Source organism: Opisthocomus hoazin, chromosome 9, assembly GCF_030867145.1.
Source record: "Opisthocomus hoazin isolate bOpiHoa1 chromosome 9, bOpiHoa1.hap1, whole genome shotgun sequence".
Lineage (NCBI taxonomy): Eukaryota > Metazoa > Chordata > Aves > Opisthocomiformes > Opisthocomidae > Opisthocomus > Opisthocomus hoazin.
Genome location: NC_134422.1, coordinates 31,195,439 through 31,215,582, shown reverse-complemented (window position 1 = coordinate 31,215,582; position 20,144 = coordinate 31,195,439). Strand labels below are relative to the sequence as shown.

The 20,144-nt window shown below is 41.6% G+C and overlaps 1 protein-coding gene and 3 non-coding genes across 4 annotated transcripts in view; all 4 read left to right on the top strand.

Annotated features, from left to right (window-relative positions):
- NOP58 (NOP58 ribonucleoprotein) overlaps nt 1–17,132 on the top strand; it is a 29,702-nt gene extending 12,570 nt beyond the window's left edge. The window contains exons 6-15 of the mRNA XM_075430499.1: nt 249–313; nt 1,625–1,759; nt 2,648–2,793; nt 3,720–3,846; nt 4,504–4,667; nt 5,402–5,536; nt 6,790–6,851; nt 9,305–9,438; nt 14,581–14,702; nt 15,064–17,132. Of these exons, the coding sequence (XP_075286614.1) occupies nt 249–313; nt 1,625–1,759; nt 2,648–2,793; nt 3,720–3,846; nt 4,504–4,667; nt 5,402–5,536; nt 6,790–6,851; nt 9,305–9,438; nt 14,581–14,702; nt 15,064–15,120 (1,147 nt within the window). The 3' untranslated portion in view covers nt 15,121–17,132. The remainder of the gene's footprint in view (nt 1–248; nt 314–1,624; nt 1,760–2,647; nt 2,794–3,719; nt 3,847–4,503; nt 4,668–5,401; nt 5,537–6,789; nt 6,852–9,304; nt 9,439–14,580; nt 14,703–15,063) is intronic.
- Nucleotides 904–991, top strand: LOC142362475 (small nucleolar RNA SNORD70). The gene has a single exon (XR_012765107.1). It is a non-coding gene; the product is annotated as a small nucleolar RNA SNORD70 (small nucleolar RNA).
- LOC142362471 (small nucleolar RNA SNORD11B) lies at nt 2,884–2,967 on the top strand. Its single transcript, XR_012765103.1, has one exon. It is a non-coding gene; the product is annotated as a small nucleolar RNA SNORD11B (small nucleolar RNA).
- LOC142362470 (small nucleolar RNA SNORD11) lies at nt 4,011–4,096 on the top strand. The gene has a single exon (XR_012765102.1). It is a non-coding gene; the product is annotated as a small nucleolar RNA SNORD11 (small nucleolar RNA).
- Nucleotides 17,133–20,144: the final 3,012 nt, after the last annotated feature.

Below are 20,144 nucleotides of genomic sequence, written 5' to 3'. Positions count from 1 at the left end.
CTGCATGTGGTATGGATAGCCTTAACTTTCCCTTTCACCCTAGTCATGGGGTATGTGCATGTACATGTGTTGGAGCTGTTGTGAAACTTAATGTCAGTGTGGCTTCTGGCCACAGCTGTGAGCAGTCAGTGGCATAAAACTGAGCTGATACGAATGAATGTATGGACAGCTATATTCATGTAAAATAGGAACAGGCAGTTCATGCTCTGCAGCACGATGCTGATGAAGCTATATTTCTTTCTCCTCAGCCTTTCCCGATACAAGCTGAAATTCAGCCCAGACAAAGTAGATACCATGATTATCCAAGCAATTTGTAAGTATATTTATATCGTAAATTATTCATGAATTCAGCTTAGGGTAGCTGACTTCTTTACATTGGTTACAGAAAAGTATTGCTGTCAATTTCCTCCCAGCACGTTTCAGTCAATTGGGCATCTGTATTCAGCTTGGCAGAAGGTGTGTTTTCTTAATAGGGTTTTCCACAAGCAGGAACATTTTTAGGGTGATACAGTAAACTGAGGTCCACTTTTTCTAACCGTAGAGATGAGCTGAAATGCAGGCAGTGTTAGTTCAGTCCTCTGAGGACTTCACTTCCCAACATGCTTCCCTGCTGAGTAGTATTGTAAGAATGGACCCTACAGGACAGGATTTTCTGATCCTTCATTTTGGTGGTATCTTGTATAGAAGGCAATGTAGAAATAGACTCTTGTGTTAGGCATGTAAATCCCATTGCAGTCTGTAGTGCTGCATTCCATCTCCTTGCTTTCTCAATGAAAAACAGATTGAAATTGTGAATGCAGCTAGAAAAGCCCATTCCTAATTTTTCCTTGAAGACATACACATTGTAATCGGCATGCTTGCTATGAAGCAGTGATGAGGCATCCTGTTTGGAATATTAATTTCTAGACTGTTGTCAATGATGAAACATAGTTAAGCTGAAATTAATGATGTAATTCAGTTCCTTCGTCACTACCACTGAGACAACAGATGGAAATGTTGGTATTGCATTAAGCGGGAAATATTTTAGCCTCAGGGCTATGTAGCAATATATGCTGTGGGTGTTATACCCTTGCCTTGTAAATCCGGTTATTGGTCATATCTGGTAAATGGTGAGCCTGTTGGATTTGTGCTGACTATATTTATATTATAAAGGCAACTAAAGGGCTTAATACAATCTTTTAAATCAAGTAATTGAATACAAGATCACTTTCTCACCATTAAAGCATTTTTCCTTAAAGTTTGTTAGATGAGTAAAGTTTACATCACTCTTGTGTGTAGCACTTCGGCTGACTGAGAGGAAGAATAACTGGCTGCTGCTCCCCTTCCAGGGGAATGTGCCTTACAGCTGTTAAAGGAGTCTGTCCGAGACAATCCCAGTGGTGAAACTTTCAGGCCGTGGTCATGGGAATTCTATTATTTCTATAATATTGTACCTGGCATTATGCAGTTCTCTGAACAGTAAGGACTTCTAATGTACTACAGCTTATGTTTCACTCCAGTCTTTATGGGATAAAATACTTCAATTTATCTCTCTTTACATTATTTAAATCTGTTGATTTGAGAGTTTTCCAGTTTTAGATTACCTTTTTATAAAAAAAAAAGTAATTTTTTTTCTTTCTCTTAGCACTTCTTGATGACTTGGACAAAGAACTGAATAACTACATCATGCGCTGTAGGGAATGGTACGGTTGGCACTTCCCTGAACTGGGCAAAATTATCACTGATAACCTAACGTATTGTAAATGTGTGCGGAAAGTTGGTGAGTAATAAGGAGGCATGAACCTGGAGAATGTTGCATGTTGTTATGCAGTGCATTAATGGCACTGATCTGTAGACCAGCCGTTCACTCATTCAGCTAGTCATGACCTTGTATACAATTCTGTCTTCAGCAGCAGTGTAAATAGGGCCAGTGGAAAAGTAGTGTATGCTTGCATCTGTATGTTGATGCAATATACCGTTCTGAAGCTTCAGAGAAAGCTAATACCATAGAACCAGTCAGTTCTTCATGGACCACCAGCATATCTTCTTAGAATCACAATTAGTCAGCAAACCAGTTTGGAAATTAGCTGCCAAAAACTGCTGTAAAGATAATTGCTGCCTGTTTGTGGGTGTTCTTGCAGACTGCAACTGCTAGAATTATCCATAAGAGCAGAAAGAATGACGACTATAATGTTTTGGATGCTTGTCTCACCTCTTAGGCATGTGCTTTGTATTGATTTTTTTTTTTTCTCTCAATAATGAAGTTTGTAGTCCAGAGAGAGAGACTTGTGGTTATAAAGGAGCTTTTTTCCACAATTGTAGGGAAACATAGGTTTGATTAGTGGTATATGACTGCTTGCTTGCTGGAATGCTTTCTTTGTAATCTTGTGACTGAAAATGGTGAAAGTAGCAAGCAGCTACTCAAAAGATGAAGTATGCAGTGTTACAGAATAAAGGTGCGTTTTTCTAGTTTGAAATTTAATATTTCTAACCATTCTTAGCTAGTATAAACATAAATTCAGAACACTGACATATATTTTGGGGGTTTGGAATAGGATGACAGAAGACTTGATTCACTGTTGTTATATTGGCCTTTGTCTGTTCCTGTGCTTTTTTTACTATTTCATCTCACCCCCAGCACAAACGTGCTTTCATCTGTCCCCCATAGGAGACAGAAGCAATTTTGCTGCCTCTGATGTTTCTGACATCCTACCAGAAGAGATCGAACAGGATGTGAAGGCTGCCGCTGAGATTTCTATGGGGACAGAAGTATCAGAAGAAGATATAAACAACATAATCCATCTCTGTGATCAGGTTTGTACACATGGATGAATAGCAGTAGGAACTCCACTGTAGTTAGCCATATCAAGGAGAGGTTTTTCCAGGATGTTGTTAACACGCTTGTGATGGCAGTGATGATTCCCACATTGTTGCTCTCCTGATGTACAGATATGAGGGTGTACAGTCACTACCTCATCTGAGCCATCTCAGACTGATGATGTTTGCAAAGTCTGCCAGAAGTGGCAGTCTTACGTTTGGGTGGAATTTTGGCATCATTGTGCTTCAAGTCCTTGAGATAATGGTGCTGTATAGCTGTCAGTTTTGAAGCTAGGTGATAAACCCCGGGTTAAAAGTGGAGCACCAAGGCTCCACAAGAGTTAGGAGCCCTGTCCTGCTTTCACGTGGATTGTATGTGAGCTCCCTCTGACTGTAGTGGTGCCAGCTGGATCCCTTTGTGACTTTACCAGGGAGTGGCAGTGTTAGGAGTTCCTGTTCTTGGTCTAGACCGGGGTGTTACTTTATGTGCATTCTAATTGTGTGTATTTGTATGGAACAAGTAAAGAGCATTTATCCCATTTCAAGAGAATGGTGACAAAGATTTATGTGAAAACTGAATGTTCCAGGGTTTTGTCCTAAAGAAATTGTCCTTACTAAGTATTTTTGTTCTGCTTCGCTGTCTTTGGCATGTTGTCAGCTCCTTTATCAGGAGTTTTTCTGAGAAAATATGTTGCATAAGGGAATGAGCAATACAGATCCAATATACTTTGTGGATGGAGCTCTGCTCTGGGAATAAGCCGTATATAAAGCTTTCTGTAACTGTGGCTCATGGTTGTGTGTGCAGTTTGCATTTTGTTAATCTCCTTTGTTGGAATTCTCAGCACTTCCTTATTTAAATATATTTAGCTCTTAATATTTGTCGGTCAGTTAAAACTGCTTACTGTAACCAAACTCTGTGCCAGGTGATTGAAATCTCTGAGTATCGGACACAGCTGTATGACTACCTGAAGAACAGAATGATGGCCATTGCTCCGAATCTTACCATCATGGTGGGCGAACTGGTTGGAGCAAGGCTCATTGCTCATGCAGGTGGGTTATGCTGTTCAGCGTAAATAAAGCTTAGATGTCCTCATCAGAGGTTGTCTCTGAGGAGCTGGTCAGCTAAAAGCATTACACAAGGCCCTGATGATCCTCTTGTGGTAAAGGGGGACTGGATCTTGAGGAATCTGAGAATACCAACCATGAGCTTGGTAGTAGTCTGTGATGACGAAGTTCTCAGTTGTCCTGAATTCTTGTTGGAATATGAGGGCAACTTAAGTCACTACCTCTTCTGAGACACTGACTGAGCCTCCTGCCGATAGTTCAATCGGTTCTGAGGTAAAATGCTGACAAACTCACTTTAGGTTTTTACAGTCTGACTGGCTCAAGGTAGCAGCCTTATTTCAGTTATCTATGCTGCAATTCTGAGATGACACGTTCTTACTGCCCAGCTTTGTCAGGGGTAGGTATTACTATAGTGGAATGTTTTACTGAGTCAGCCTTCTTTCCTGTTGCTGAAATCAAACCAAGACAGAATTAGTTGAAGCATGAAAGACTGAAATGGCTTACCTGTGCCTCAGGAAATGAACGTGAAGCAGCTCTCATGGAAATAGATTTGTCTGAGCTTTTGAGTAGTATAGGAATCTAGCATCCTGCTTCTCTAGCTAGTGCTATAACAAATTATATTGGTGTGTCACCTCCTCCTAGGTTCCCTCTTGAATCTGGCAAAGCATCCAGCTTCAACGGTTCAATTACTGGGTGCTGAAAAGGCACTCTTCAGAGCACTGAAGACTAAACGGGACACACCTAAGTTTGGCCTTATCTATCATGCTTCACTAGTGGGACAAACCAATACCAAAAACAAAGGAAAGGTGAGTTGCAGAATCGTTTACCAGCTTAGCTTTTTCCAGAGCATGAATATCTGTCGATGAGATGGCTTCAGCTTCGCAGTGAGGGTCTTTCCATGGCTTGCTTTGCTGTATTGCTTCATGGTGATGTGGAAAATGCCACTGTCTCATAAATACTTGGATGTCCTTCCTTGCTGTTTGAAAATGCAAATGGGATTGTCCATTTGACACATCTCAGTAATAGCAGATGCATTTCTGCTGAGTTATGATGTAATGCTGACTTTCTGAAGGGGCATGTGACTACTTTCTTCTACGTGACAGTAAACTAAGCTGTTACAGGCTTTAGTCTTGCTTGAAAATGGGACTCTTGTTGTTGTGCTAAAGCTGGTAACTTTCGTAGCTTGCTTTTAGAGGGCATAGGCTTTTGTAATGCAGGTGGATGAGTATGTGTTTGAATTGTGGAGAAAGCTATCCAGCCAGAAATTACACCTCAAACTGAGCTGATCTAAAGGTTCGGGTAGAGTGGAGTATGTGTATATAACTTGTCTCGGATGTTTCCCTCTCTTTCTCAAGAAAATAAGGTGTTACATTAACAGTATTTCAATGTTTTAAAAATTATGTGCTAATTATTTATTGCACTAAACACTGCTAGTAAATGGTTACTTTGTTCTTTTGTTTGTGGATATGGTTTCCAGATCAGAATGAATCATTGCCTTATGTTAAATCTTAGCGTTTAATATTCTTTTTGGCTTTTCTAGATTTCTCGAATGCTGGCAGCTAAGACTGCCTTGACTGTTCGTTATGATGCCCTTGGAGAGAATACCAGTGCCGAAATGGGAGCTGAGAACAGATTAAAAGTAGAGACGAGACTAAGGCTTTTGGAAGAGAGGGGGGTAAGTCTAGCAGAGGGCTGTATGAAGCTGACATTCTTGTTTATGGTATGATTTTCTGATGCACTGCTTTCTGTGTCTTTTCCTGTCACTCAGTTGTGTGATCTAGTGTCACTCTTACTCTAGTTTCTCCCAACGTTGGCTGGAGCAGTAGAGTTTGTAAGCTGGCTGCATCCATTTGTTTGTATGTTGTTTTATCATGTTTACATGCCTGTTTTTGCTTACATTATACTGAAAAATCTTGCCTCTGAGCAAGATGAAGATCGTACCTTTACATTCTACTACACCTCTGTATTAATTGTGAAGATATGCTTACTACTTGATAGCTTCTTTCTCTTCACCTTAGAAGAAAGCACATTTGGGTTCCCCCCCCTCACATTTTCCACCATGGTTCCCCAAAATCTGAACTCATGATGCCTAGTCAAAAAGAGTTTTGTCTGTAGCTAAAGCGAGATGTTATTCTGCAAATTGCTGCATTGTCCTCCCATCACCTAATGCATATCCTGCCTCTCTACACCTGCTGTTCCATCTGTTGCTATCAGCACAGCATGCTGAGAGAACGTAGGGTTCACCTTCCTCTTTTAGGTGGCATGCCTATTGCATGTGATCTTGTAAATGATGACTAGATTCAGCCTTCCAAGTTGGAAGATCTGATACTAATGCTGCAGTACTGGCATTGCTAGAACAAAAAAGAAAGATCCAGAAAAACTTGCCTGTTCCTCCTTGAGCATTTCATGAGAGGTGATACCTCCCATCGAAACAAAAGCAAGGAGACGTGGTAATACCAAAACGCAAACTGGTCACCTGACAAATACATACTTAATTCAAATCCAGTTTGGGGCCTGTATTGTGTTTTTAAGGTTGGCTTTATGCCAGGCATAGGGTGATACTTGCCCTGATGTGCAGTTATCCTTGCAAAAAAAGAAAGTGCACAAATTAGAGCTGGTCTTGGGAATTTAGACGTACGATATTGTCTGTCATGTGGCTGTGGTATTTCTGATCCAGTACTAGGTGCCCTTTAATTGAGTTGGGCCCTTGAAGAGCAATATTAGAAAGACTCATGCCTTTCTCACACCAGTTACCTCCCTGTCACTATTCTGCTATCAGGTGTAAGACTCATATAGGTACAGAAGAGCCTGACCAATAATGTATGTCTATCTTTCCGTTTTTGATTCCTTTCATGAGCTGTAGAACTTGTGTTCTGTATTGTTTTCATTATGAGTAATTTGGTTTTAACTTCCAAATTCTTCTTGTAGATAAGAAGAATAAGTGGCACTGGAAAAGCCTTGGCCAAGACAGACAAGTATCAAAACAAGAGGTGAATAGTTTTTTGCTTTCAGCTTGGCTGAGTATAAATAACTCTCCATGGTTTTATTTCTGAGAATGTTTTGGATGTGGGCTGAGTTGACTTAACATCCAGAAAACATTTTCTGTGCACTTAAACACTGATGTCAAGTCACTAATGGGAATTTCGATTTTCCCCACATTTCATAGCTGTGGTAAAGCCAGAGAACTGGAGAAACAGTCCTGACTTTCTAGTAGTAAATTACTGACATCATCAGAAAAAAGTATATTCACATGCTATCAGCATCAGCCCAAAAAACTGAATAGTTTGGGTAGTTAATATGTATCAGCTTTATTTAATGCAAGTCTGAATAAATTTGAAAAAATCAGGGTTTGAATTAATTTCTTTGACATGGAAGCTGTCCTAGAGACCTACTTATTCTTATTCTTAGAAGAGAGGAAAGAACCGCTTGTTTTGAGCAAACTCCTTGTTTAAGTCCTGCACGTAATAAGTAATATGTATGTCAAGCAGTAGATAGGGTCTGTACTCTGGAGCAGTTTGCAGCTGGGACAGCTGAACACCTAAGTATTGGAACAGATTATTATTACTCTGAGCTGTGACATCTGGGTGTTTCACTTAATTTGGTTGCAGGCTTCTTGCTTAGTTTGGCCTGCTTATTTTGCTGAACCTTCAGTGTAGAGAGGGCAAGTGCTCAGCAAAACCAGGGCTAGATGCTAGAAAAAATTAGCACTGTTGCTCCCGTCTGCAGTCCCCAAACATCTTTCTCAAACCTAGCTGTAACTTTGTTTCCATGTGCTATTGTAGTGATGGCTGTGATTTCTGGAGCAGCTTTTGAAAGACAGTGTCAGTAAATGAAGCATTAGGGCCTGTAAAGAGTGAGTAGCTTAGGGAGGAGGGTGTTGAGGAGACAACACGTGTGCATGATTTTGACCTCTTGAAATGAGGAGTGGTGAATTCCTGTCAGGACATGCCTCTGCTGTTAGAAATGCTCTGCAAGTGTGTCTAGACTTGGGGGAAAGAATGAAGATAATTCCTGGCTGTTTGGCTTAGTCTGTTTCCCTAAAAGGGAAACTGACTCAGTCTCTGTCCAACTGTCCTTGTAGTACAAAAATGGCAGTATTGCTGCTTTCTGGAGATTGTTTGGAGGGCTAAACTAGTGTTTTAAGGAGATTAGCAAGAATCTCTTAGTCTTGTATGGGACTATATGTCCTGTATGAATCAGCTACATCAAAGTAATGTTTCAGAAGTTGATTGTGAGGTAGTTTTTAGACATGAGGTTCAAGTGAAGCATTTCAGTATATTTTCTAAAAAAGATGTGAAAGAGCATATTACCTATCTTTGACATGTTTATTTGCTGATTTTTTTTATTTGTTAGTAATATTTTGACAACAACAAGGAAGCCAGTGAGCTCTTGCCTGGGTTGAACTGAAGCAGAGTCCACTGTTTGCAAAAGGCTGTGTAATCAATTTCTGTAAAGCAATATGCAGTGTTCATACCTGCAAGAACAATTTCTGATATTTAGAGGATGAACTGATGGTACTGTCTGCTATCATTACCATGTGCTTCCCAGTCTAGTCACTAGTTTCAGTTGCTTTTGTAACCTGTGCAAGGTAGCTACTTCAGGTTCCTGTTTTAGAGAAGTTTTGGATGCTCAGTATGTGGCTGCAAGGGGGGACAGTTTAAGCTTACTGTTTTAAAACTCCTTTCTCCTTCAGTAGGAATTTTGTTCTGAATAAGAAAAAAAAATGCTTAATTGCTGTTAGATGATTCAACTGCCCCTAAAAAGATCCAAGTAAAGAGCACTGGATTTCAGGGTGGCTGGTTCTCTGCAGTCTGTAGAGACGTTTGGAACTGAACAAAGGAGCATGTAATGTTCAAAAAGAGTCAGTTTCAGACACAGATTACATATTTGCATGTCCCATGAAGTTGGTGATACAAGTGATACAGAGATAAGCCATAGCATTACCCTGCCTGGTGCGTTGTGCCCTGTGAATGTAATGGTGGAGAGGCAGTGCAGAAAAAGCAGAAGTAAAGCTACTTCTAATCCTGTATAGGGTATGTTTATACGGACTTACCAAATTGTAGGGAGCTATGTGCTTGTGACTGACTATGCACTGCGATAGAAAGGCTTTCAGAGGCAGAGAGATCAATCTAATGGGTAATTGGAGTGCTGTGTAGCGCCTTGAACAGATATAAACCAGAACCAAACTCTTACTTAACTGGTATCTTCTGTTCAGATCAGACAGTTGTACTTCACGTGGTATCTCCTGTAGTCATCATTACTGATTAACTGTTCATGTTTTTGAGAAAGGGCCTGGCTACCTGTAGATGCTTTGTTAGCTGTGCAAGATTGATTTGCGAGTATTCTCGGGAGGTTGTATTGGAAATTGTGTTCAACTGCAGGATCTTACTTGGGAGCTAGCTCTTCTTTTTGTTACTTAAACTGACTTGTTTCTTCCTTACAGCGAGGTAAAGATATTTGACCCATCTGGTGACTCTACACTTCCTGCTGTTTCAAAGAAACGCAAAATTCAGGAGGTGGAAGAACAAGACACAGAGGTTGCTGTGAAAGCAAAGAAGTTCAAAGCAGAGATGAAAGGTGAGTTGCTACGTCTGAGCTGCTGGCATGTCGCTGTGTGCATCATGCAGTGGGGCTTAGCATTTACAGCCAGCCACAATACCTGGTTATTCTCCTTGGGTATGACATTGTATTAAAAAAAAAAAAAAAAAGCTTTATGCACTGACACCAGACTGCAGTCAGTTTACTTTAAATACCTGCTTTTAAACAGTTGTAAGCATATAAGAACACCTAAGAACAAAACTCTGCCCATATTCTTCTTGCAGAATTGCTTGCTCAACAGGTTCCTATTTAGTGGGCCTCAGTATCCTGAAGACAAAAAAGCTCTTCTCTGTAAAACCAGAACTTGCCCAATTTTCTTCAAAGAATACTGTTTTATTCTGTATAGAAATATTTTCTGGCGTAAAAACAGTGAATGTCAGAATTTGAGGTGAATTGACACTTGGAAATTTCAGTCTGAATTTACGGAATATATGAACAACTGTTATTCTCTGAATAGCTAAAACTGAACCACGGCCACAGTTGTTCTTTCCTGCTGTGGTAAGTTACTGTGTGAAGAAAGATTTTTGGACTGTGACTTCAAAATAATCTGATTTTATATTATGGTTTATTTTAAGAAACTTTCTCTCTTTTCTTCTCTACAGTGTGCACTTTAGTACCTCTAAATGGCTTGCCTAACACTTGCTATGATAGTGGAGTACTCTGTGTAACTTGGGAGAGGGGGGGAGGGGGGAAGAAAAGGAAGATGCCTTTAAGTAATTTCTGTGAGACCCCGAGCCAGAGCTGGTCATGAGCTACTTCCAGGTTGTGTCAACTACCTGTACCTGCAGCAGGTGAGGGCTGTCAGAGCCTTCACTTTCTGCCCTTCTCTGTGCTGCTGTATTCTAGAGTATCAGAGTGTAGTTGGGCTGGTTCTGTACATATTTGTGCACAGCTGATGCTGAGGTGTGATCTTTCTACATGCCGGTTGGTTCATGGTGTCTGTGCACATAGATGGAGCAACTTGTAGGAAACTAAACTTTGCTGAGAATTAAAGTTTCACTGGAGGGAGAATCCTTTGTGCTTAAAAGCTGAGATCTGTGCCCTAGCTTGTTTTCTTGTGCTTAACATAATGAGACAAGGACATATGAGTACTTCGGAGGCTTGAACTTTGCCCATTTGCTTTTTCAAGAATGTGGGTGTTCTCACAGCTACTGCTTTTGATAATCTTTTGAACTAACTTCCCTTGCTATAGTCTCAGAATTTGTGGGCTGCCCTTGCATTACCAAAGCAAGTGTTGGCATCTCAGATGTGTGAGCTGCTCTCAGGTGAAATATTACATTCATTTTCAGCCTGGTCTGTTACAGTATGAGGAGGATGTTTCTGTTAATAAATACATTATTCAATGGTTCATGTTGTTGTACACAAAACCTGCTTGTGTTTTGCTTCCTTTGCTTTACTGAGCATTGATACCTCCTGGTTTAGGGGTTGGGTGCAGCTTAGTAGGTATCCTTGAGCTACCAAAAATTATTTGAGTCGTAGATGATGTCTAGAATACTTGTGGACTACTGAAATCTGTGCTGGCTGGGGTTGTTTTTTTGTGTTGGTTTGTTTTTTAGGTTTCCAAAATCTGAATTACAGGATTCAGATGCATTGTTTTTCTTCCTGATGAGATAGGGCATTCTTCAAATGTGTGGGTCATAGCTCCTGTTTTTTTGCCCAGTTCTTGATATCAGCTAGGTTTTTTTATTTGAATGCTTGGGCATTAGAACTAACTGTGCCAGTTACTTCAGACTACAGAAGAAGTGTTTTAAGAGAGCTTATTTATCTCGTATCACCTGTATGCAGACCTAATCCTTTCAGCCTGTCCTATTGTACACTTTAAAAGATCAATGTCCCTATGTTTGCAAATTCTTGTGTTTGACCACCCAGCAAAGTACATGGATTTCCCTGACACAGGCTAGATGGACCATGACTTGCTCTTTTCCAGTATAGTTGGTATGACTGCCCAGCGTACTAGAGGGGGTGTAGTGGTAAGTCCAAGAAGTCTGAGTGGTTCATTAGGTCCTGTAATACACAGAAGAGTGCAGAGGAGGTCCCAGCATTAAGATTTACGTTGCATGTTCACTTGAATATGCATGAGTCTGTAATTTGTGCTGTTCTTGACTCTCTTTTTTGATGCAGTGCTCTGTTAAGCTTTTCCCTGGTCAGAGATTACACATCCAGACATAGTGTTGTGAAAGAAATCTCTGCCCTCTCCTTCCCCATGCTGCTTGTGCAGCTGTGTGATAAATGCAGGTGGTGGAAAAGCAGTCCAGGAAAAAAAGGAATTCTTCATCCAGAACAGTTTTGATCCAGTTTGCATTGTAAGAGGGTGAGGAACAGGAATAAGCTGGGAAGCTGTTACTGAAAAATGATGTGTCAAACTATTGCTTTAACATTTTTGTAAAGGGAGATAGTATTTTGAATTGTGCTAGCCTGAAATGTAAATGGTACTGCAAGATGAGATGTGTGACACTCTCTCTTGCTGTTTGGGGTGCAAGTATGGCAGTACTTTGGATAGGGACTGGCAGGAGGATTGGGGGCAAGGTGTGACTTCAAACCACTTTCACCTTCTATACCTAAAAAGAAACCAAGTGGAAGGATAGTGCCTGAAACAAGTTGCAATCCATTGAAGGAGTTGTCTGTTAAAACCTGTTGTAATGGTGATGAAAGGGAAATAGGACAGATGTTTTTGTGACTACAGTCTTTGAAGTTGAATGTGGCCAGACAGAATGCAACCAACAGTGCCCCCAGTGAAGTGCTCGGCTTTCATTTAAGTAGAAGGATATAGTAGCAGCTAGTTGCTTGCAAGGGTCTCGCTTGAAAAGAGAAATATCATCTTAAATTAATGGAGTGAACCCTGCAAGACACAAAGCCTTAAATGACAGCAACATCATGACATAGTGTCTTTATTGATAAGCAATGTGACTTGATTCTGCACATACGGAGCATCATGTGGAGGAGGGAGAGTACATCAGGGTGGTGTGTGAAAGTTTAGAGAAAACTGTCAGGAGATGGGTGAGTGGAACTACTGCTGGTGATCTCCAGCACCGCACAGGGCCATCAATCAAACTGCTCTTCTGGGTGATGCTTTCTGTGCCTCGATGCCTGATGGTAAGAGCTGTTGGCTTTCCTGCCAGCTGTTCTGGATCACAAAGAAATCCCACTGGGCTTGAGTGACTTAGAAGTGTTGCACCCAGAAGAAAAAGACCAGCACCCCTGGAGCCTTTATCCTCGCTTTGCATAGGTACAAAAACATGAAGTCTTGTGATGAGCTTTGCTAGAAAGCAGCAACTGGAATCTTCAGGAAGGCATCTGCTGTTAGCTGTGAGAAGTGACAGTGCTTATGAGTGCAGAGCGCATCATCTGCAGTTGTAAAATTGTGACAGGTTCCACGGTCTGGTGTGTCAGAATCAATGACTTGCAGGGTAATAACAAGTTACTTTTCCAAGTTACCACTCAACATTTTGCTTGAAAACGCATAGCTTACCAATCCAGCTCAGTGCAAATGTGTTGCATAGCAAAACGTGATGTGTATGCTTCTGTTGTACTGTATGGCTTTAATGTAGTTTATGCTTATTTTTCAGCTACTTTCTATTTTCCTGTGTCATACATAGGGAGGTGAGGATACTTAATTTTTACACGTGTTTTGAATGCCATATACTTGCATAGTGTTCAGTGTGGATGATGTGTATGGCAGGATCTACTTAAAATTATATTTACCAGTTCCTTTATCTGGAATCCTTTGCTGTTTTGCTTCTGGCATTTTTTAATGTCAGAAAACTGCATGTGTTAGTTGACTGTATTTTCCTGTAGACGTCTAGAAATTTTTTACCCTGAAGCCAATTTTTTTGTCTGAAGCTTATGTTAGAGGCAAGATTGAAGTGTATTTTTGACTCATATAATCCTTCTGTTGCCTTGAGGAACTAAACTTGTGACAATCAAGATGTTAGGAGGTTGTGTGTTTTGGGGTTTTTGTAACTGCGCTGGTTTTGTTTCTGTTCTTTTTGTAAGTGGCGAGTGTGCTTCAAAATGAAATTGATTCTTTTTCTGGGGAGTAGGCTCAGAAAATTACTTCTTGAGTCACAACTCCAGTAGAAACTGTACACGCCACAAACCTCACTGCTTTCAGCATCTCTGTTTTGTAACTCCTGAAGGACAATGGTTGCTACGTCATGAACCTACTTAAAAGTACTACATACTAAGAAACTTGGTACCCAGCACTGACACAGACGTGCAAATAAATTTAACTTGGGCATACTCCATTAACAGCCTGGCTACTGCATAGGCTGTCACCTTGGTAATGATTTCTGCTTGGTTTCTTTACCTAGAGTTTCCTAAGACTGTGGTATGTATTCTAACAAATGAGTGGTAAATCATAGTGCCTTTACCACTGTGATTAGATAGGCCAGCTGTTGACAAGTAGTTCTGAAAAATAAGTGTAAGAGGGCATTAGTAAATCTTTCCTTGGGTTAACATTGCTCTCAGCTTATATAAATAATTCAGTTCCTGTCTTCCAGGACAGGAAAGAATTTCTGCTTTTGCATTAAATGCTTTATGTTAGCTCAGCATAAAGAGATCTTTGTGTTTGCCAGTCTAAACAATTAAGAAAACTGGTCTGTTTCTTAGCAAATGTCCAATATCAAGATAGGGAAATCAGTAGTGAACAAGCTACTCCTGGCTGCCCACATTTGTAGTGTGGATTTTAGAATCCTTCCACTGTTTTTGTGACGCTGGTGAAAATACTTGCCAAACTGTGGACAGTCTGTTTTCAGAAAGAGTACTTGAAGATAATTTGGCAGACAGATGAAAATGTGTGAGCTTCTTTTAAACTTTGGTAGCAGTGTATAGGAGTTGTGTTTGCACCAGGAGTTGTGAATAGTGCTGTCTGAACATTGTCACTTGTGTCTTAGGTAGTTGTTTATTTTGTTTATAGAAGAGAGTAGTCATGCAGGTAACGGCAAACTGGAGAGAAAATAGGTGTAGAGAGGTGTGAAGAAGGGTCAGTGTGGTATTCAGTATTTTGTATTCTTACTATCATCATTGCATCCTCTCACATCTCATAGAAAGCATTTCCTTTTGCCTTTTATGCTTTTAATAATTGACAACCTGCCTTTCGTTTTTCTTCCTTCTGTGGTACAGAAGACACAACTGTAGAAGATGATGAACCTGTCAAAAAGAAGAAAAAGAAAAAGGATAAGGAAAAGCAAGCTGAAGAAGAGGAAGTACTGAGTGAGGAACCCCCCACCAACCCAACAGTTGAGGTGAGGCAGAATTGCACAGCTACCTGATCCTTTATGGGAATGGATTCTCTCCAAAACATGTGGAGTGAGGGGAAAAAAAACCAAAAATTTTTATCTGTATAACCCATGGTATGCAAGAACAGTTTTACTTTAGTAATTTTATTTCACGAAATCCATCACTGTAATGCGCAAGAAGATGATGTCTTCTAGCAACAGTAGAGTGGATTATTAGTGGTAGAGGAGGGGGACATCTCTTGGGTTGCGCTTTGCCAAGTATGGCAAGCGGCTGTGATGCTTTGAGTGTCAGCTTGGTTGGCTAGTTACATGTGTTGCTTTGCTTCTCCATCATGGTTTGTTCATAGCAACACTTGTTTGTTTGCAGAATACAGAGAAAAAGAAGAAGAAAAAGAAGAAAATGAAAGATGAGGATGAAGACTGACGAGGAGCAGGGGATATGTTGGCGCTTGGACAGCTGCTTCGGAGTAGCATTTCGTGACATAATTTCTTTAGCCTCTTGCTGATAACTGTAACTTCCCTGTGTTGCAAGAGGGCAAGGAGAATTTGATAGCTGTCTGCTGCCCTTGAACAGGATACCCCAGTGCCTATGCTACTTAGGAGGATTGCTGGGTGTTTTTTGCAGGTTTTTTTTGTTGAAAAGCTCACAATAGATCTTCTTTTCATATGCAGTCTCCACTGATAAGGAATAAAACCATTTTTGTGGAGATTTTATGCCACTGTCTTTTGTTTGCTGGTTTTCTAACCGTTATCAGGACTATTTCTAAGGTTCTTTTAAGTCAATGGTCAGCAAAAAAGTTTTCTAAATGTGTTCTGTTGCAGTTTATTCTCAAAAGAATTCAAAGGTGGTAATATTCTTAAGTTCTCCATAAAACTTATACAAATATCTCTGCATAATATCAAAGATGCATTGAACAGCTGAGGTGCATTATTGAGCCTGCGCTGTAGTTCTCCTGAGAAAACATTTTTTAATCATCTTTCAGACATCTTGGTTTTGCTGCACTGACTGACAGGAGTCAGATGCATGTTCTGAACTAACATGAGTTAGCTTCCAAATTGCTTCGGTGGTGATTGTGGCAACTTTCTTCACTTTGTTTAAAAAAAAGACCAGGGCAAAATTATTTCTTCAGCTATCTGATAATGAAGCTGAAGGGACAGGTGTTTTTTATTAGTAGCAGAAATGGGCTATTTGCCAATTCTGCCATTCTCTGTAGGGGATACAGATGCAGTGAGGTAGTATCATATGATCAAGACACTAAAGCTCTTGAAGCTTTATGTGGCAAAGGAGACAGTTTTTATTGGACTATCCTTATTGCTCAGTTTATTAATTGATATGAAAAAGTTTTTTTTTCTAGGTGTGGTGGTAGACTATTACCTAAACAAAATAGCAGTGTCTTTAGCTGGGTAACAGTTGGTACTGCTGCAGCCAGTGTAGCTGGTGTTTTTCTGTGGAATACAGCTTATTGACCAGCTCATGGGATTTAACTGCCTGTGGCTTACTTACCTGTTAGTATAAGTGGATGTACCAAATCCCTAACAAAATTAGTAATGCATTCGTTACTGCAGTTCTATTCAAGAATATAAACTGCGTTTTGGTTTTTTTTTTTTCCTCAGGAAGGTTGCAGTGACTTTAACTGCTATAACTGAGAGGCTGGGACCATGCTGCAGTATTGCAGCCACCTCTTGTCCTAGGTTTTATGTATGGATCCTTCTGTTGCACTGTCTGCAGTCACTGATGTTTTACTGTGCAGAGCTCTGGATTGCCTGGGAATACTGAGACTTTTCGAGTTCATCTGCATTTTGTTAGACAAGTAATATGAATTTAAGCTGAAATATTTGAGCGGGCAGCAATGGTATTAAAAATACTCATAATGAGATGGAAGACTTGGCTATTAGTGCCTTTAGTTTCTTATTGCAAATGCATTTTCAAACAAAATCCTTACAGATGTGCGAGTTCAATTTCCTCTGAACTATTAATGTAGTTGCTTACTCAGAAGTATCAGATAAATTATGTATATAATGCTCAGAAACTGTCCTATATAATTTGCCCTAATCAGAAAATTTGTATGAACATCAGTTGCTTAGTGAGTCTAATCAGTGGGATCAAAATGGAAAGAAGTTATTTTTGCACAGCGACTTTTTCCTCCTTTTTACTTATTCCTTTGATAACAAGGGAATGAGATTCACGTCTTTTCTTACATAGCACATTTTTAGTGGTTTGTGATTGCAAGCTGATAACTCAATGCAGGCCAGCTTCCATCTTACAAGGCAGTCTGTTGGAGCTTAGTCATGAAGCAGCATGTCTTTGCCTCACCTCCTGCTCAGTGTTGGGAGTGTTGATTTCAGTATCAAATTAACTAGAGCTTATACTTCATTCTCTTTCAAAATTTCTGAAATGCTGTAGGTTTTTTGTTTTTGCTGCATTAAACTACTTTGAAGGAAAGAAGCACTGAGAGCTCAATATGTGTGACCCAGAAATACTGGGTGGCAAAAAGCAAGTTTTAAGCTTTTCAGTCCTGGATCGACCATGCACTTACCTGACACCGCCTCTCTTAAGCAGGTAAGGAAATAAGTACTCTGCGTTCTGGTTTGAACTGTTAAACTCCTCATCTTCAAAGCAGTGAGCTGCATATCCCAAAGGGCTGCTGCTGAAACACTGGTAAGTGTATTCAACTTGAGGGCTAAATACATCAGTGAAAATAAATGGTGGTGATAGACTGCAGTCATTGTAAGCCAGGGTCACCACGTTGCAAGTTGCTGTCCTGAGATATAACACAAGGTGCGCTCACTCTGCTCTTGAAAATCTAGTCCCGTGTTGATTGACAGCTGGAGAAGCAGCCTTGTTTCACAGCCCGAGTTAATTCTTGGTTGGTAGCCAAAAGTCCACTTGACTGTGCAGTTGCAGACCCTACCAGGGAAGGCTGTCCCTCCCAGGGAAGGGGTTACACACAGCAGAGGACAGAACCACCAGCCCAGCCTTCTGGGAGCTGCCAGGTGCTCATCTAGTGACAGTGTGGCATTTCTTGTGACAACCCTTTGCCTTCCCTCTGAGAGGGAGGGGCTTCTGGGCTGAGGTCCTGGGGGTCTCCTACATGCTTCTCTCTGCTCTTATTCACACTGACCCTGAAGGAAAGCTGTGCTGGCTTTGGGCTTTCAGCTGCGGAATCCAAGTGGCAGACCGCCTGGCAAGGTTAAAGTCTTTTTTATGGTGGAGTTTTCTTGCTCTTTTTTCCTTCTTTGGAATCTGAGAGTTGTGTGCCATGCCCCCTTCCCCACTCTTCAGCTCTGCAGGGAGGGCGTCAGCAAGCGCAGGAGCTGCTTGCTGTCTGTTCCTGCTGGGGCACCTTCTCACCAGAGAGACATCATCTGGCTTTTCTCGTAGCTGCTTTGCGCTTTGAAAGCAGTTGTCAGGAAAATGAATGTTTTCTTGAGACAAAGACTGTAGTCTTTTGGAAAACAGATGTTTGGGGGTGTGTTGTTTTTTTTTTCTTTGCTGCTGGGGAATTTGCCTGTTAGTGTTCCATGTGCATGAGGATTTGCTTGCATGGGACTGTTGGGGGAATGTGGCTGCAGCCCTGCCCCTACACGCAGCAGTCCCTCACCCCAGTGCCTACTGGGCATGGATGCACGCTTCCTTCCAGGCGTCTCCCGCTGCCCATGGGCATCGTGCTTACTCCAGCCACCCACAAATTGTTCCTCCCACCCGCAGACACATGCCCTGTCTGTACCTTCCCTGTGTCTGTGTGTATTGTGCAGCAGCTCTTGTTGGGCATCAGAAGCCACAGGGAGGGATCCTGTTTTTCCCCACCATGGGGCATGGGGTAGGCAGGCGCCCTGCACCACTCTGGGCACTGGCCCTTCTGCTCCAGAGACGACGAGCTCCCCAGAGCTGAGCCATGCCAGGATTTTGTGTGCCCCTTCAGTGAGAGGTGCCTGCTGAGACCAAGGTGAGGACATGGGAGGTACTGCTCAGGGGTTATGAAGTATCACTGCTGTGGAGGGACAGAATCACTGCCGCTTTTCAGGTAAAACCTCCAGCTTGCCTGTCCCTCTAGAGCTGTTTCTGCACATGGAAGATCCCGCAAGTCAGCTTCCTGCTGTCTGTGCTACATCCTGCTGCCTCTGTGCTCCTGCAGTGAGGCGTCGCTTTTTCAGGGAGAAAAAAAATATAAATGACAGGCAGCTCAGTAGTAGCTTCCTGTCTTCCCCAGGAAGAAGCACAGTGGCCTGTTGTCTTTTGGAGTAGCTTAAAATTTCGAATAGCAGTCTTGCTTTCTTAATCACCAGGCTCGGACCCCGTGCCTGTCCAGCCGCAGGGTGTGATGTGCAGCCCTCTGCATCAGCCAGCCTTGCCTCCGTGGAGCTGGTGATGCCCTGAGTCGAAGGCTGCCTCCTCGAGCTAGTGCAGAGTGCTGCCAAATGCTCTGTCCATGCTTACACTCACTTATGCTTAATTAGCCCCTGTTAGAAATGCAGGAGCTTCTGCAGCGAGGACCCATCCTCCACAGGTGAGCCCTAGCTCTAAGCTTTCATGTTGTTTTCACATCCTTTGCATTCTGCCTTATTTCTTAAGCAAAATGTTATTCCTCTTGTAGCAGTGAGCATCTCTAAGTTCAGTGATTCTGTTTTAATTCTGTATTAATCCAGGACAGATTTTCTGATGTTCAATTTCTCATCTCAGTTACTGGCTAATGGAAACAGTAATTTCGTCTCCACAGACCTTAAGCAAAATACAGTGAGGGACTGATGGTGATGCGCTGGTGAGAAATTTGTAAGCTACCGTGGAAAGAAAGGACAGGGTAGGACTGAGGTGCCGGGATGGAGAAGTGGGAGAGCTGGGCTGGTGACAGGGAAGCCAAGAAGAGCTCCAGATCCAAGGAAAATGAGGTAAAAAACTCCTGTTGTTTGGATCACAGCCCGTTGAGTTTGCCACCTTTAATCTCTGATCTTCACATTCCACCACTTAAAAACTGAGATACTGCCTCCAAAAACCCGTAAGTGTACAGGGCTCTCATTGCATTATTTATGAAGCACTGTAAGAGCTCTAAATAGGATGTGATGTGAAAGTGGTGTGAAAAAAAGGAAGGAAACCTGTTTGACAGTACAATGCTGCACGCTAGGTTGTCTAAGTCCATGATGAAATCTCTTTTGATAAAGCTGCAGCCTGTCTCAGGGCAGCCACATTAAACTCTTTCTTCTCGAAGGAGTTAAAACCAGCTGTGCCAAAACACAAAACACTTCCTTTTGCACAGTGGCAAAACAGAGGTTTGCTTCTGTAGCAGTGTAGAAGCATGTTTAAAATTGGTCTTTTTAAAACTGGTGGGGCAGTGGGGGACAGCACCAAAACCTGAGCTTGGGCTTTATCGCTGCTCCCTGTTAACAGGATCGGCAAGGTCGTGCAAGATGGAAGCTACTGTGGATGGGAGATGGGCTGTTATTTATACAGCT